The 17,053-nt window shown below is 33.5% G+C and overlaps 1 protein-coding gene across 1 annotated transcript in view; it reads right to left on the bottom strand.

Moving 5' to 3' along the window:
• The window catches only part of RIT2 (Ras like without CAAX 2), a 377,829-nt gene that overhangs the window by 240,495 nt on the left and 120,281 nt on the right, over positions 1–17,053 (bottom strand). Inside the window, exon 3 of the mRNA XM_017529725.2 lies at positions 1,364–1,437. Coding sequence (XP_017385214.1) covers positions 1,364–1,437 — 74 coding nt within the window. The remainder of the gene's footprint in view (positions 1–1,363; positions 1,438–17,053) is intronic.

The raw sequence follows: 17,053 nt of genomic DNA, 5'->3' as shown, positions 1-17,053 counted from the left end.
ATTTTTAGTAGAGACGGGGTTTCACCATGTTGACCAGGATGGTCTCGATCTCTTGACCTCACGATCCACCCGCCTCGGCCTCCCAAAGTGCTGGGATTACAGGCTTGAGCCACCGAGCCCGGCTGTTTTCTTTTTTTCTTGGTATATTATCTTAAAATGTTAACTTAAACATCAGTATTTTGAATAGAAACACTTTCTGAGTGAAAAAGTATATATATTTGCCTTATATTAACATAGGTGTATTTGCTTTGGGCTTGGCTACTTTTGCCCAGTTTTTTAATTCCTTATTTGATTTTCCATCTTTATGTACATTTATGTCTTTTTAACCCAAATATAGTTTAGTTTTATTCTTTTGTTCAATATGATACTGACAATATTTGCCTGTTATAGGACAAAGAGTTTCATTTATTTGATTTCTAATATTTTTATATATATATATTTGATATATATATTTCTAATATTTGATATATATATTATAATATTTTGATATATATATTTGATATATATATTTTGATATATATATGAAATATATATATATTGATATATATATATTCCTTGTTACCTTGTTTTTTATTATTTCTTTTTGTCTTGTATTAACAACATTTTATTTATTATTCTCTTTTTCCTTTGCTTGTTATCAAATTATATGGTTTATGCCTAGCACATAATACATGAGTTTACATTTTTAACATAACCATTTTTGAAGTATGAAGTTAAATAAAATATCCACCCTTCTTCAAAATATATCTAGGACTTTGAGATGTTTTAAATCTTAAACCTTTCCTCACAACTTACTTATAAATGTGATATAATATTTTATTTCTATTTTTATATCACAAAAAAATTATTTCTCTTTCTCTTCCTCCTTCATCGTTTTCTTCTTCCCTACAGATTTGCAGACTAATGTATTAGACCATACTGAATCTTGGTTATATTACTTATTCCATCACTCTCTCCTTAGCCTCAGTTCCATGAGTACATTTGCTAAGCAGATCTTCCTTCATATTTGCCTAAAATTCTCTAATGGAAATTATTATCACATTAGTATCTAGGTCAGAGTTTTGTACAAACCTGAGGAAAAATAATAAAGGATTTTAAAATGTTACAATTTCATTGGCAATATAACACCTACATAGACTCTTTTATGTTTAGAAAATTCAGGCAATTTTGAAATTGTCCGATTGGTAATGAGTAACCAGTCACATTTTAATTTTAATTCTTTTTAAATTTAATTCCTGATGGTTACCACAAATTTTTTTTTCTTCTGCAGGAATAAAGTCATCTTCTCTTTTGTGGTAAATATATTTAAAGTTAAAGCATAAAATAATCTCAGAGATTGGAGAGGTTTAAGAACATTACCTACCTGGCCAGCAGTGTCCAAGATGTCCAGATAAGCTGGCTCATTGTCAATCCTGACCTGGGTCTTATAAGCATCTTCTGAAAAACACAAGCCAACATTTACATTTAAATATGTTCTACAGGAAGGGCATGATTAATTTTTAGATTTCACATGGAAGAATTTCTAATTTACTAAGAGAATAAAAAATGCTACTAAAATAGCATACATAGATTGAAAAGGATGTAACCTAGAGAAATATAGGATAAAGTGTTCTGCTTAAAGTGAAACCAAGTATATTTCTCTATCATCAGGACAATTTTATGATCTGAGGTGCCCTAGTAATGTTACCTAGAGAGCAACATGGAACAAATATTAGTTCTTTCTTAACAATGAAGGGCAAAATTGCATCCTAACATCTTAATGGTAAAAGCCTGAAAGCTTTTATTAGATCAGGAGGAAGACAAGATTCCCTGCTCTCACCTCCTATATTTAACATAGTACTAGAATTGCTCATAGTACTAATTGCTCTTAGCCAGAGCAATTAGGCAAGGATTAAAAGTAAAATCATCTCAACAGGAAAAGGAGTAAAATTATCTCTGTTTACAGACAACATGATCTTATTATATGTAGAACCTTAAAGATTACATACATGCAAACCCTAAACAAATTCAGCAAAGTCGTAGAATGTAAAGTCAACAAGCAAAAATCAGATAAGTTTCTATCAACCAGTAATAATATGAAAAGAAAAATTAAGAAATCAACTTCATTTATGACATCAAAAATAATAAAATACTTAGGAATTAACAAACGATGTGAACACTTGTACATCGAAAAGGGTAAAATGTTGCTGAGAGAAATTAAAGACACCAGTGTAAAAGACATTTGATATTTATGGACTGAAAGACTGTTAAAATGTTAATACCTGCCAAAGGAATGTACAGATTTTAATGTAATCCTTGTCAAAATCCCAACAACGTTTTTGTAGAAATAGAAAAAAATCATCCAAAGGACTGTAATAGCCAAAGCAATTTTGAAAAAGAACAAAGCTTGAGGTCTCACACTTCCTGATTTCAAAACTTATTACACAGCTTCAATAATAAAAGCATTGTAGAACTTGCACAAAAACAGACAAATATATCAATGATGAATAGAGAGCCTATAAATAAAACAGAGGACAGAAATAGAGAGCCTGAAAATAAACCCTGAAACATATGATCAAATAGTTTCAGCAAATGTGCGAGGACTGACTAGTCAATGAAGAAAGGATAGATTTTGCTTTTTGTGTTTTTTTTTTTTTTTTTGAAAAATGATTCTGAGAAAACTGGTATCACATGCAAAAAAGAAAACAATAAAGTTGTACTCTCATCTTATAACCACATACAAAAGCTAACTGTAAATGCATCGAAGTCCTAAATATAAAAGTTATAAAACTCTTAGAAGAAAGCATAAGAAAAAGCTTTATGATACTGTATTTGGTAATGATTTCTTGGATATGATGCCAAAACACAAGCAGCAAAAGTAAAATTAAATAAATTGGACCACAGCAAAATTTAAAACTTCTATGCATCAAAGGATATAATCAACAGAGAGAAAGACAACTCATAGAATGGAAGAAAATATTCACAAATCATATATCTGATAAGGGGTTACTACTTAGAATATATAATGAACTCTTACAATTCAACAAAAAAAAAAAACCAATTGGATTAGGAAAAACAAGCAAAATACTTGAATCTACATGTCCAATAATCACATGAGAAGAAGCTTAAGTTCACTAATAATTATTAGGGAAATGAAAATTAAAATCCTAATAAGACTATTTCATACCCATTAAGACATTATCAAATAAAAATAGCAGAATTAATAGTTGAGAATGTGGAGAAAGCAGAACCTTTGTGTACTGTTGGTGGCAATGTAACTTGGTTCAATTGTCTATGGACAGCAGTATAGAGATACCTCAAATAATTCCAAATAAAATTATCATATGATCCAGCAATTTCAGTACTGGGAACAATTTCAGTACTTTCAACCCAAAAGAGTTGAAAGCAAGATCTTGAAGAAATATAAATCCATGTGCTCCAGCAGAATTATTCACAGTAAACAAGAGGCAGAAACAACCAATGTGTCCATTGATGGATAAATGTAGGCAAATTATACCATATACATACAATAGAATATTATTTAGCCTTAAAAAGGAAGGAAATTGTGATACATGCTACAACATGGATGAACCTTGGGTACATGATACTAAGCGAAATGAAACAGTTACAGAAAGATAAAAACTGTATGACTTCACTTATATGAGGTGCTTAAGTAGTGAAAATCACAGAAATAGAAAGTAGAATGGTGGTTGCTAGAGGACCAGGAAGGGGGTAAATGGGGTGTTGTTTTTTAATGGGTATGGTTTCAGATTTGTAGGATGAAAAAGTTCTGGAGATTGGTTACAGAACAATGTTTATGTCCTTAATACTAATTAACTATAAAGTTAAAGTAGTTATGATGGTGAATTTTATGTTATGTGTATTTTACAATTAAAAAAATTAAGGTAAAAAAGTTGGATTCTCTCTACTTTAACAATAGAAAGTGTACATATAGCCACCTTAAAGTTTATGTTGGAATGGAACAAAAATATTAGAAATGAGAAAACTACCTGCTCCCAAGAGCTTTCTGTTGATGTGATTCTATTTAATAGAGCAAATTTGAAGTATAGCAAATATGAATACTAGAAAAGTATTTAACACATTAAACATTCATGCTTAACTTTGGTCCCCGCTATGGTCTGAATGTTTGTTCCTTCCAAAACTCATGTTGAAATTTAATTCCCAATGTGGCAGTTTTGAGAGTTAGCACCTTTAAGAGGTAATCCCTGATGAATGGATTACTCCATTCATGCATTAATGAGTTAATGGGTTAATGGGTTATCAGGAAAGTAGGACTGATGTCTATATAAGAAGAGGAAAAGAGACCTAAGCTAGAGATTTAGCACACTCAACTCCTCATCATGTGATGCCCTCTACCGCCTCAGGACTCTAGAGAAAGTCATCAGCAAGAAGGCCCTCACAGACGTGGCCCCTTGTTGAGCATGTAAGCCTCCATAACTGTGTAAAATAAACTCATTTTTTAAATAAATTACTCAATTTCAGGTGTTCTGAGTGACAGCAAATAGACAGTAAGTCCAAAAAAAAAAAAAAAAAAAAAAAAAAAAAAAAAAAAAAAAAAAAAGCAACAGAGAAATCAGCTATGAGACATCGATGAGATATGACACACAGCAGATAATAAAGAATAGAGGAAGAGAAGAAGAAAACAAAAAGATAAAGAAAAATGAGATGTAAGTTTTGACGATAGGCATTGAGGATGAATAAAAATTGTGTGCAATCCCCTAGTTGACATTATTTGCAAAATTTCAAAATATTCAATGTAAGGATTATGTCTTTCCCAAACCTGTGATCAAGGAGGAATAAGAAAGATGAGAATCAGAGTGGGAAAAACTAAGTGAGAAGAGTCATAGGTTTGGGAATGAGCAGGATCTTACTTAGAAGTATGAATTTTTAACCAGTGAAACTTTTAGGAGCTAGATGTTCCCATAGAAATGTTAGGTCTGTGTAAGGTCACAGAAAAGCTGTAATCAATAAAATAGTATTTTCTGGGCCCAGACTCTTGAAGTCTTTTAAATTTGAATCTCTCTTTAGTGTTTATTTTATTTCAGGCCAATGAGCCTGCTGTATTCTTTAGCTTTCATTTGACTTTATATTTTATAATATGTGATGCTCACCCAACTTAAGTATTTGCCTTGACAACTGAATGACTTCATGTTTTGCATTCCTAATTCCTATCCAGAGACATCAACAGTTCTTCAGTTTCTTGAACAGCAAAACAGTATCATTTGCTTAATCAGAGAAACATAGTTTTATTTACAGTTGTAAATAACAATTGACAAAACTCTTAGGAGGAAACCAGGAAGTCATAAAACCACTTGTGCTACAATCAATTAACCATTTCTATTTCTTTTCCTTGGGAGGTTTGAGGACCTACAGTCTGGGATTGAAAGCTTAGTAAGACCCAGTTCCTGCATCAAAAAACTTACAGTCTAGTAAAAGGGCACATACACAAAAAGATTCAAATATCATACAATATGGACATTAAAATATGTCCAAGTTGTTAAGGGATCAAAAAGAGAAAATAAATTCTCTCCAGTAAGGAATGTAACTTACAACTTTAAAGAGATTAGTGTTTGAGTGGCTTATTAAAATGAATGGGATTTTTCCAGATGAAACCTAAATGAGATGCATACTCAGCAGCCATAGTACCTTCCTCTGAGTAGCAAATTCATGGTGAGATTAAAAAGCATAAATAACTAAAAGTGACATGTAAAATCTGACACTTTAAGAAAGCAGAGTTTTTACATGATTTAACATTGTCGTTTTGTTTTAAAATGATGTTTTTTTTTAATTAAGGTAAAATTCAAAAATTAACCATTTGTAGGTATACAATTCAGTGGTATTTAGCACATTCACAATGTTGTGCAACCATCACTACTACCAAGTTCCAACTTTTCTTATCACTTCAAAAGAAAAACCTATACCCATTGGTCAGCAATAATCTACTCCTGCTACTCCCACCTGCTAGCAACCACCAATCCAAGGATTTACAGATTCTGAATATTTCATATAAATAAAATTGTATCATATATATTACTGTTTGTGTCTGGCTTTTTCACTTAGCATATCAAGAGAGAGGCTGGGGCTAGAGTTAGTTCAAAGTGATCAGGTCGTGATGAAATCTTCTGAGTGTGAGACTGATGTTTAGTTGCAGAATGTACCAGTACTTTATTCCTTTTCATGACTGAATAATATTCCATTGTATGTGATTATCACATTTTGTTTTTCTATTCATCTACTTATGCACATTTGGGTTACTTCTACATTTTGGATCATGTAGATAGTGATGGAATAAACATTTTTGTACAGTATTTTAATTATTTTGAATAAATACCTTGTAATAGAATTGGTGGCTTACATGGTGATTCTATGCATAACTTTTTTAAACCTGCCAAATCTTTTTCCACCATTGCTGCAACATTTTCCATTCCCTCCAGTAAAGTACAAGGATCCCAATTACATGACATTTTTGCCAACGCTTGTTATTTTTATATTTTTGATTATAAGCATCCTAGTTGGTATGATGTAGTATCTCTTTGTGGTTTTGATTTGCATTTCCTTAATGAATAATGATGTTGAACATTTTTATATGCTTACTATCCATTTGAATATTCTCTTTGGAAAAGTGTGAATTCAAGTGTTTTTTGTTTGTTTGTTTTTGCTCTTTTTTTCGGTTTAGGGATACATGTACGGGATTTTTATAAGAGTAAACTGCATGTCATGGGTTTTTTTGTACAGATTAGTCACCCAGGTAATAAGCATAGTACCCAACAGGTATTTTTTTTTTTTTATCATCTCCTCCTCCCATCTTCCACTCTCAAGCAGGCCCCAGTGTCTGTTGCTCCCCTCCTTGTGCACATGTGTTCTCATTGTTTAGCTCGCGCTTAGAAGTAAGAACATACAGTGTTTGGTTTTCTGTTACTGTGTTAGTTTGCTTAAGATAAGTCTCCAGATCTATCCATGTCCCTGCAAAGAACATGATCTTTTTACTTTTCATTTCTGCGCAGTAGTCCATGGCGTGTATTCACTTATTTTCTTCATTCAGCCTTCCATTTATGGGCATTTAAGTTAATTCCATGTTTTGATGTCTTTGGCATTGTGAATGGTGCTGCAACAAACAGACATGTTTGTGTATCTTTACGGTAGAAACAAATTAAATTCCTTTGGGTATACACCTAGTAATGGGAGGCTGGGTCAAATGGTAATTCTGTTTTTAGTTATTTGAGAAATCACCATATCACTTTCCACAATAGCTAAACTAATTTTCACTGCCACCAACAGTGTATAAGCATTCCCTTTTCTCTGCAACCTCACTGGCATCTGCTAATTTTTTAACTTTTAAATAATGGCCATTCTGACTGGTGTGAGATAGTATCTTATTGTGGCTTTGATTTGCATTTATCTACCGCTTAGTGATGGTGATATAAAGGGATGTTGAATTTTATCAAAAGTCTTTTCTGCATCTATTGAGACAACCATGTGGGTTTTGTTTTTAGCTCTGTTTATATAATGAATCACACTTATTGATTTGCATATGTTGAGCCAACCTTGCATCCCAGGGATGAAGCCTACTTGATCATGATGGATTAGCTTTTTGATGTACTGCTGGATTTTGTTTGCTAGTATGTTGTCGAGGAATTTTGCATATAGATGAACAAACTATGGCTGAGAGTGTGGGATCCAGGACATGGGCTGCTTGACAGCACACAGCCAGGACTAAGGTCAGTGGGCCTGTAACTCAGGACAGAGAGGACCCTGAGCAGGTAGTGATGATGACAAGGTTAAGGCCAAATTTTAATATAGCTGAGTCCACAGGGAGATGAGGCTGTCTTTGGGCCTATACTTGTGACTACAGTAAATGAGTCTGCCACCTGGATTTTGGCCTGCCTTCTCAAAATCTTTTCATTCATAATCTGGGGATCCACTGGAGTTTCACGACTTCCTACTTAGATCCCAAAGCTTCTAGCATGTTTCCACGAAGCCAGTTGTGAATGGCTGCCAAATTATTGTTGCTCTGGAGGAATATGAGCAGCAGATCTCCTATTCTGCCATCTTGCTGACCTCATGTACCCCAATTCAAGATTTTTCTTCTATTTTAATGTAAGCATCTACAGCTAGATATTTCCCTTTTAGCACTGCTTTTGCTGCATCCCATAAGTTTTGGAATGCTGTGTTTTTTCATTTTCATTCATTTGTAAATATTTTCTAACTTCCCTTGAGATTTATTCTTGAACTCCTTGGTAGTTTGAGAATTGGTTGTTTAATTTCCACAAATTGTAAATAATTCAGTTTTCTTTTGATTGCTGATTTATAGTTTTAGCCTTTTGTGATTGGAAAAGATATCTTGTATGATTTGAATATTACTTTCTACTTATACTTGGAAGACAAAGACATTCTTACTGGGAGAAGTAGCACTTAACTAATTAGGAGTTAAGAAAAAGTGAAGCAAGAAAGAAAAGGAAAAAAATATATATAAAAAGAAAGAAAACCAGAATCTCAAATGTTGAAAAGAGTATGGAACAACAATAATAAAAACTTAGATAATTTCAGTGTGGCTAAACCCTAGAGTTTAGAAAAGAAATGTTAATGAAATTTAAGCGATAAATCAGATTAACTTATGAACATATTTTAAAGAATCAGGTATTTGAGTGAGGTATCTGAAGTAAGACTGCCTGGGTTTAAACCCTGGTTCCATCATTATTCTCTGTCTGATTTTAGAAAAATCACTTGACATATCTAAAACATAGATGTCTCATTTGTAAAGGTAACAATTATATGTGTTTGGGTCATGGTGTTGTTTTAAGGATTTAATGATATAAGGTGAGGAAATCACCTTATATCTTGTATATAATAAATACAAGAGTGTTTGCATTTAAAAAAAAACCTAATGAAGGGTAAATATGTTCGTTATAATTAAGAAATGGCCTCATTATAATGGCCTCATTATAATGCCATCTGTAAATGTACATTTTAGAATGCTCTCTCTGGCCGAAGTGTAGTGAGTGAATTGAAAGGTGGAAGACTAGGGGAACAGAAGGAAGATTAAGTAGATATGTAGTAATCCAGGTGAGAAATAATGTCTAAGATAATGGCATTTGGGTTGGAGGAAATTTGACAGAGTTGCAAGATGTTTAGTAGGTAGAAACTATAGCGCTTAGTGACTAAACATATGAGAAAACAAGAAGGAAGAAGTTAGAAGAGCTGTCAGATTTCTTGCATTTGAAGCTGGGCAGATGCGTATGACATTAACTAAAAGAGGGGAGGTAGAAGGATAACCACAAGTTTAATTTTAGAAATGTTGACTTTGCCATGTCTGTGGCTCATTTAAGACAATAAATGAACAGTTAACTAGGCCTGAAGCTCTAGATAAAGCTCTAAGACTCTTCTTTCATTCTATGCATTTATGTTCTTATTCATGCCAATCTTATTCTGCATATTTCAGCCTGTTAAATATCTATGCTTCTGAAAAACACCGGTTTACATATTATCTGTAAAACACAGACCTTCTGAAACTGGAAGTCAAAAACTCCTAGAGTCTGGCTGCAATCTACGTTTTGTTTTATGCATCATTTGTATTATAAGCAAAAAGCAAACTGAATCACTGCTAAAAGCTTTTAGAACATCATCAGATTTTGGTACAACTGAGTTATTATTCATACTGTTGATTGTGAGCCACAAGTAAACAAATGAATTCTTTTCAGAAACCGTTGTTGTAGAAAGCGGTAATGATCAACCACAGGAGGCATTTTTCCAATGCATAATGCTGAGTAACCCTCACAAATCGCATGATTGCCAGCTGCGGGAGTTATGAAGACACACAAAAACACACATATGCAGATAGAATCATGGTCTCTACTCTCAAAAGGTTTGTAAAATCATGGTGGGAGACATGCACATAAACACGCATCTACAATGGGGTATTAAAATCACAAAACATATAAATCCCACTTCAAGGAAATTCATTTCTTATGACTGTGCTCCAGAAGGCAGAAGTTGTGGAAAGTATGACTTGCAGAGTGCTCCATCTAGTATGATTTTAGCAACTTTCAGTGATTCTAAATGTATTCCGCATATGGCCAACCGTACACGTTTTCTATTTTCTATTCCACTGCTCTTTGAACATTCACTGATCTTCCTCTCACAAAAGAGAAATCTTGTGGAATCACTTGCAATTTATTTGAAGATGCATGGGGTTGTTTTTCAATTTCATAGGGAAATAAGAACAGTTACTCTGAAGAGGGCTCTGTGACCCAAGGATTATAAGTAAATCCTTCAGATTTCTTGTTTGTTTATTTAAACTCAAAGGCCCAAAGAAGAGCCTGCTGAGGCCAGGGGCACGCTGAGTAATCTAGGCGAGAACTGCTCTATGTGATTATATGAGCGCTAGATAAGCCCAGCACATGAAACGTATATCAAATAAAAGCTCCTCTTGGGATCAGAAAAACTCCTCAAAGGGACTTGATGAGAATTGGCTGGAAACTAAAGCCAGGCCTTTTATCCAAGGTTTTTTTTTTTTTCTCTCTCTTTTAAAAAGTGTCTATCAGAGTACACATTTCATTGTGGGGAATCTAGGTCACCTGCCTGGCCTCCATAGAAACTAATCCTTTTCATTTCCTCCTCATAAACAATCTTTCTGTTTCCATTCATTCACTCCCTTTGAGACCACCCATGCAGAAATACACTGTCAGAAATACTCTCTTGAATGCATATAAACACTTTCCTGAATTTCAATCATCTGCCTATAGACCCAATCCTGAAGTGAACTCATTTATCTTCCCAAGCATGAGGCCAAATGTATACAAAGCTTTATCAGGCAGAAATGTTAGCAGCTGCCTGCTATATCATTTGCACAGAAAAGCACACTGGGACTGCATTCTTGGAAAAATCTACTACCTTAAAGTTTATCTCAAAATACTAATGTTTAATTTCAGATCATTGCTTTTCAGGATATGTCTTCTCTACTGTCCCTCTGTAGCAGAATTGCATAAGAAGAAATCACTAAAGGCTGTATTAAAGCCTCAAACCTATTACTAAATATATGTTATTGGTCAGCTATGAAACTTTATTTGTAAGATGGTGATAATAGTAAACACTAGTCAATGCATGGGAGTTCTATAAGGATCAACAAAAGTAGCACATAAGACAGTGCTTTTGAAAAAAGAAAACAAAATTGAAACTAGAGGAATATTATGTTAGGAGTTTAATTTAGTGTTGCTTCACATTAGCCATATGAAACTAAATTATTTCTGCTATTTATATTTACCCATGTGGAAATACTTTTCCCAAGTAAATAATAAACATTTTGGCAAAACATATTTGCAATAATCATCAGAAATATAAAGTTTTTGGTTAATTAGAAAGTGTAAGGTGTTCTTGATAATTTTCCCAAAGCAACTAATGTAATTTTTTTTCCAGTAAACATATTCATTTAAATTATTTTAAAATATTTTAGCTGGAAATATAAAGTTGGGATAATATAAGACCAGCAAAATGTACAACTGAGAAAAATATCAGAAATTTAATGTTAAATTTTTATTAGATAACTTTTAAATATCTTAAGATAATGGAAAACTTCTTACATGGTTTACCTCATAATTTAAAATATATAATTGGTATTATGGTAAAGCTATTTTTCTGTAACTCTGAGCTATTATACATCTCCAAGATATTAATCACCAACCCCAATTTTTTGAAAGCAATAAATACTACAGAGACTCATAGAATCTATTTATAAGATCTTTCTCAAAGGATTACTCAAATAAATCATCTCAATTGTGGGCACGTATGTGCATGTGTGTACAGAGCAGAAGTATCTTGCAACATAGGGTGTTGGACTCTTTTTCCTGAACAAGATGTTAAATCATGGATGAATCAGCATTTATACAAGTCTAATGTATGTATCAATATATTGATCAACAAAGGATTCAATAAATATTTGTGTATGTAATAGGAGCTGCACACTTGGATGACAATACAGTCTACACAGTTGAAAAAGGTAGGTGGTTTCTACCCACATTGAATTTATAATCTTGTGGGAATACATATAAAAAGCAATTGCACTATACTTTAATGAGTGCTACATTAGAAGCACTTTGAAGGGTGCTTATTTGGGGAGATTTCAGAGAACACTCAGAGGAACTGATGTTGAGCTAAGGTCAGTCCAAGTGATGATGGAAAGAAAACAGTTTGGAAGGAGGAAGACTAGGAGGGCTTGGCCAGGAAGAGAGAAAGGAAGTTACATGAGATCTGATGTAACCCTTCCTTTGAGCCTAAACATTCAGTGAACTGCCATAAAAGTCTACATGTTTGTTGGCTGTGAAAAAGGTTTGTAAAACTGGCTGAACTTAGCTTGTGGAGTGACTTAGGGTAAAGAAAAATCAACCTTTTCTATCATAGAAGTAAAAGCTGAATACGGGGGAGCCATAGGACATATGCTCTAAAAATTCATAGGAATTATATGGCAGAACATGGATATTTTTCTCATGCTGTAATATTGAGAATTCAGTACAGTTTCCTTAGGTCTGCGAGAAATAGGAGCTTCCAGATATTTGACTTACACAGCTATTGAAATCTTTCCCCCAGAAATTTCCCAGAAATCAACTATCCCACTAGCACCTGTTTATATAAATGGAATCTCCCTGGTATCAGAGGGATGCTGGTTATTATCAAATACCCCACCACCACTAGGCAGGTAATAGGGTAGTTGATACCAACCAGCATCTCTCTGATACCATCAGGAGATTCCCTATGTCACTACTCTGGAAAGTCTGCCCAAAGTGGCCAATCACACACTTGCTGCAAAGTTTGCAGGCAGATTCTCCAGTGAGTAGCATGCTTGTCAGAATGTCTGTGCCCCTGGACTTCTCTGCAAATGGCCTTGCCATGAATGTAAAACCCAATGAGGAGAAAGCTGGGGTGTGTCCTGTGAAACCACAGAACCCTGCCTGGAGATTTGCAGGTGCAGAGGACCACTACTGGAAGATGCCATTTTAAACAGTGACTTATCAAATCAAGGACAAGCAGATGGAGATGTATTTGACAAGAAATAATAGCCATCTTCCAACAAGGAGACCTGTAGCCTTGGCAAGAGTATGCTGACGGAACAGCCAAATTACTGCTCTTCCCCAAAGCCATTATCTACAGAAAATGCTTCAGGGTATCTCTCTCATAAGTTAGGAACATTTAATTGTTTCCTTTCAACCTGAGAGAATAGAAGGACCCATTGCAAACCTGGCTCTCTTCTGCCAAATAGATATGAGCAACAGGACTAGATCACGGTCATTGATGCTGAATGTCTCCAGTTCTTTTTTTCTGCCTCACTTAATTATTGTTTGGGGATGAACAGGGAGAGAAGAAGATATTCTTTCCTTCCCAGCATGTGACATCTCTTGGTCTACCTTTTTTAACTCTCAACATACCCTTGAAGAATGGCTTTATGATCCTAAGACCATGATCTCTGCAATATCTGTCTTCCAGAGGTTTTATATGAAAGAATGAGCTTAAATACATATTTTTCTTCACAGAAATAAAAAGAACTTTTATAATCAGGGCAATCGTATGAGTCTTAGAGTCTTAATGACTGTTCAGCCTCAGCTGATGGACCCTCTGAGATGGTTCCAGTGTACCTCTCATCCCCATCGAGAAACTATGAGAAAGTCTAGTGACAAAGGTCTAATCTATACTAAGACTGCTGTTTCTCAGATGATAAAATAAACGGAATTTTTCCTATTCTTCCTGCTATGTAAAATTTAAAACCAAGAGCCATTCATAATCTCAAAAGACACAATCCCAAATGCCATAATCTTGACTGCTGAAATCCTGGAAGATAAAATTCCAGAAATATAATTCTGGAAAAAAAATTTTAAGAAATATTGAAAACATATTTATTCATTTTTTAAAGAGAATTCCTTTGAGAAAAATATAAAAATATGAGAGAATACTTCATAGGCCGCTTTACACAATAAAATAAGTAATACTAACATACATATTTCTGCAAGCATAAACAGGTGTATTATTGATAGTCTCAGGAATATAACAGCTATGATCAGATAAACCATAGTCATAAAGAAATACATCAAGAAGTGAAATGTATAAACACATATCACTAAAGTTGTTCATTGTGTGCACATAGGTTTATAATTGCAGTCAACTAAAACACTGTTATGAACAACCTAAGTCCTGACTAGATTGACTAGAATCCATGATGGGTCACCATCACATATGTCCCAAAAGCTGAGATCTCAATAAAATTTTTTTTCACAAATGCAGATGTACAAAAAGGACATCTCTTCATTGATGGTGAAAGCTTTAACCTTTTTACATTGAGTACCAAGGAAGCCAGTGTTGTAACCCTCAGTCTGAAGCCAAAGCCTCGGGACTTGGGGAGCTGCTGGTGTAAGACCTGGAGTCCAAAGGCTGATGTGCCTGGAGTTCTGAAGTCCAAAGCAGTAGAGGAAAAGTCTGTCTCAGCTCTTAGAGAAAGATCAATTTGCCTTCTATGTTTGTTCTTTGCAGGTGCCCAGCCAATTGGATAGTGCCACCAATATTGTTGGCAAATCTTTCCCAGCTAGTCCACTTAGACTCACACAGTGATCTCTGCAAACATGCACATGTACCCACCCAAAGTAATGCTTTACCAGGTTTCTAGATATTCCTTAATCCAATCAAGTAGACACCTAAAATTAAGTCCAAAAATCCACTCCTTAATATCTGGCATCCGTACACATTTCCTAAAACCATACTTAATTTCCAAATAAAGACAATCACAAGGTCATAGTTTCAGCTAACATGATACAGTTATCCCGTTATTGTAATTTTCAGGATTTTAGATGTTAGGGATTTTAGACTTTTGGGACGTAGATTTAGGAGTTTTGATCTTTCAGGATTTCAACTTTTGGTATTATAGCATTGAGGGTAATGTCTTTTGAGATTATTATCCATATTTACACTTTCTCAAATACTTATGTGTATATTAAACAAAATGCATAATTTATATGCTAAAAATTATCCAATACTAACAAATCAAATAATATTTAAAAATATATTATTTATGTAGATTGGAGGACTCAGCTTAATAAAGGTGTTGATTCTCTACAAATTTATGTAATGATGTAACAAAATTCTTATCAGAATTGCAAAACACCTTTTGTACCTATAGTACAATTATTTAAAATATTTTGTGAAAAAGGAAAGGAATTGGAAAAGAATATGAATATAAGCATAGAATAGGAAGGAATAGGAATTTTGAAAAAGAAAAATAAAATGGGAAGAATCAGTTTACCTGATTTCAAGAGTTATCATACAGCTACAATAATCAAGGCAATGTGATGCAGGTAAGGGATACAGACACACAGATAAATGGAACAGGACACAGAATCCAGAATTAAGCCCACAAATATTTGACTTACTAAATTTTGACAAAGGCACAAAAGCAATTCAGTGGAGGAAAAAATAGGGGTTTTTAACCAGTAGTGTGGGACCAACAAAAACACCCACTGGCAAAACAAATGATCCTAGAACTAATCTCACATCTTTCACATAATTAGCCTAAATGGATCACAGAATTGAATATACAATTCAAAACTACAAATTTTAGAAAAAAATGAGAAAATCTTCAGAATCTAAAGCTCTTAGAATTAAATTTCTAAGATGACATCTTAAGAACTGACTATAAAATTGAACTTTGTCAAAATTCTAAAAATCAACAACTTTTGCTCTATGAAAGTCTCCATTAACATAAGGAAAAGACCAGCTAGAACAGTAGAAAATATTTGCAAATCACCTATCTGACAGAAAACTAGTATTTAACATATATAAACAACTCTCAAAGCTGAAAAGTAAAAGCAAACAAATAGACAATTCAATTAGAAAGTGATCAAAAGCCAGGAAGAGTAATTTTCACCAAATATTATATATAGATGGCAAATAAGCACATGAAAACATGTTCAACATTATTAGCCTTAAATAGTTACAAATTAAAAGCACAATAAGATATCACTATATATGTATCAGAATGGCTAAAATAAAAAATGTATTGGCATTACCTAACATTGACAGTTTCTTCTAATCATGAATGTACGACACAGAGCAACAATCGCATCATATATGTATCATATAAAATAGCAATTGCACTCTTAAGCATTTATTTCAGATAAATAAAGACATGTTCACAAGGAACACAAGGGAAGTAACGTTTTCAAGTTGTTTATCTTAGCTTCATTCATAACAGCAAAAAACTGGACACATCGTAAATATTTTTCTATCAACAAATGGTTACACAAACTGTGATACGACCATATGGAATACTGTACAGTAATTTAAAAAAAACAGTGAAGTATCATTGATAGAGGTAACAAACTGTGTATATCTCTTTCGAATTATTCTAATTGAAATAAGCTAACCTCTATAGGTTACAAGCTGTATGATTCCATTTATATAATGTTCTTTAAGTGACAAAACTGTGGGTATAAAGAACAGATTTGTGGGTACCAAGAATTGTGGAGGGAGAAATATGGCTTCATAAGGCAATATAAGGAATCCCTGTGGTCAGGGAACTGTTCTGTGTCTTGACTATCAATAACAATATCCTGGTTGTGACACTTTGTTGTAATTTTCGAGAGGTTACCATTAGAAAAACTGGGTAAAGGAACATGAGGTGTTTCTGTATTATTTCTGGTTTTAATTTATTTTCATTTATTATATTTTTTGGCTTCCAATAAGAAACAAGCTGTATTATTTTTTATAATTTCATATAAACTTATAATTATCGAAAACTAAAAAGTTGAATTAAAAATATCAATATCCAGTGATGTTGAAAAAACTCAAAATTTCAAAAAACATATTAGCAAACTAGGCATAGAAAGCATCTTGCTTTACTGAATACTGGGTGTGTAAACAAAATCTAAAGCTAACATCATGATTAATAGAAAAATACTAAAATTATTCCCTCTGAGACTGGATACAAGATAAGATCAGTATCAACAATTTTATTCACCGGGTTCTTGTGATTCATTCCTGCTTAGTTCTGCAAGAAAAATGATTGATGTGAAAAAAAAAA

This window comes from Cebus imitator, unplaced genomic scaffold, assembly GCF_001604975.1.
Source record: "Cebus imitator isolate Cc_AM_T3 unplaced genomic scaffold, Cebus_imitator-1.0 Scaffold60, whole genome shotgun sequence".
Classification (NCBI taxonomy): domain Eukaryota; kingdom Metazoa; phylum Chordata; class Mammalia; order Primates; family Cebidae; genus Cebus; species Cebus imitator.
The sequence above is the reverse complement of the archived record's forward strand: the minus strand, read 5'-3'. Positions and strand labels throughout refer to the sequence as shown.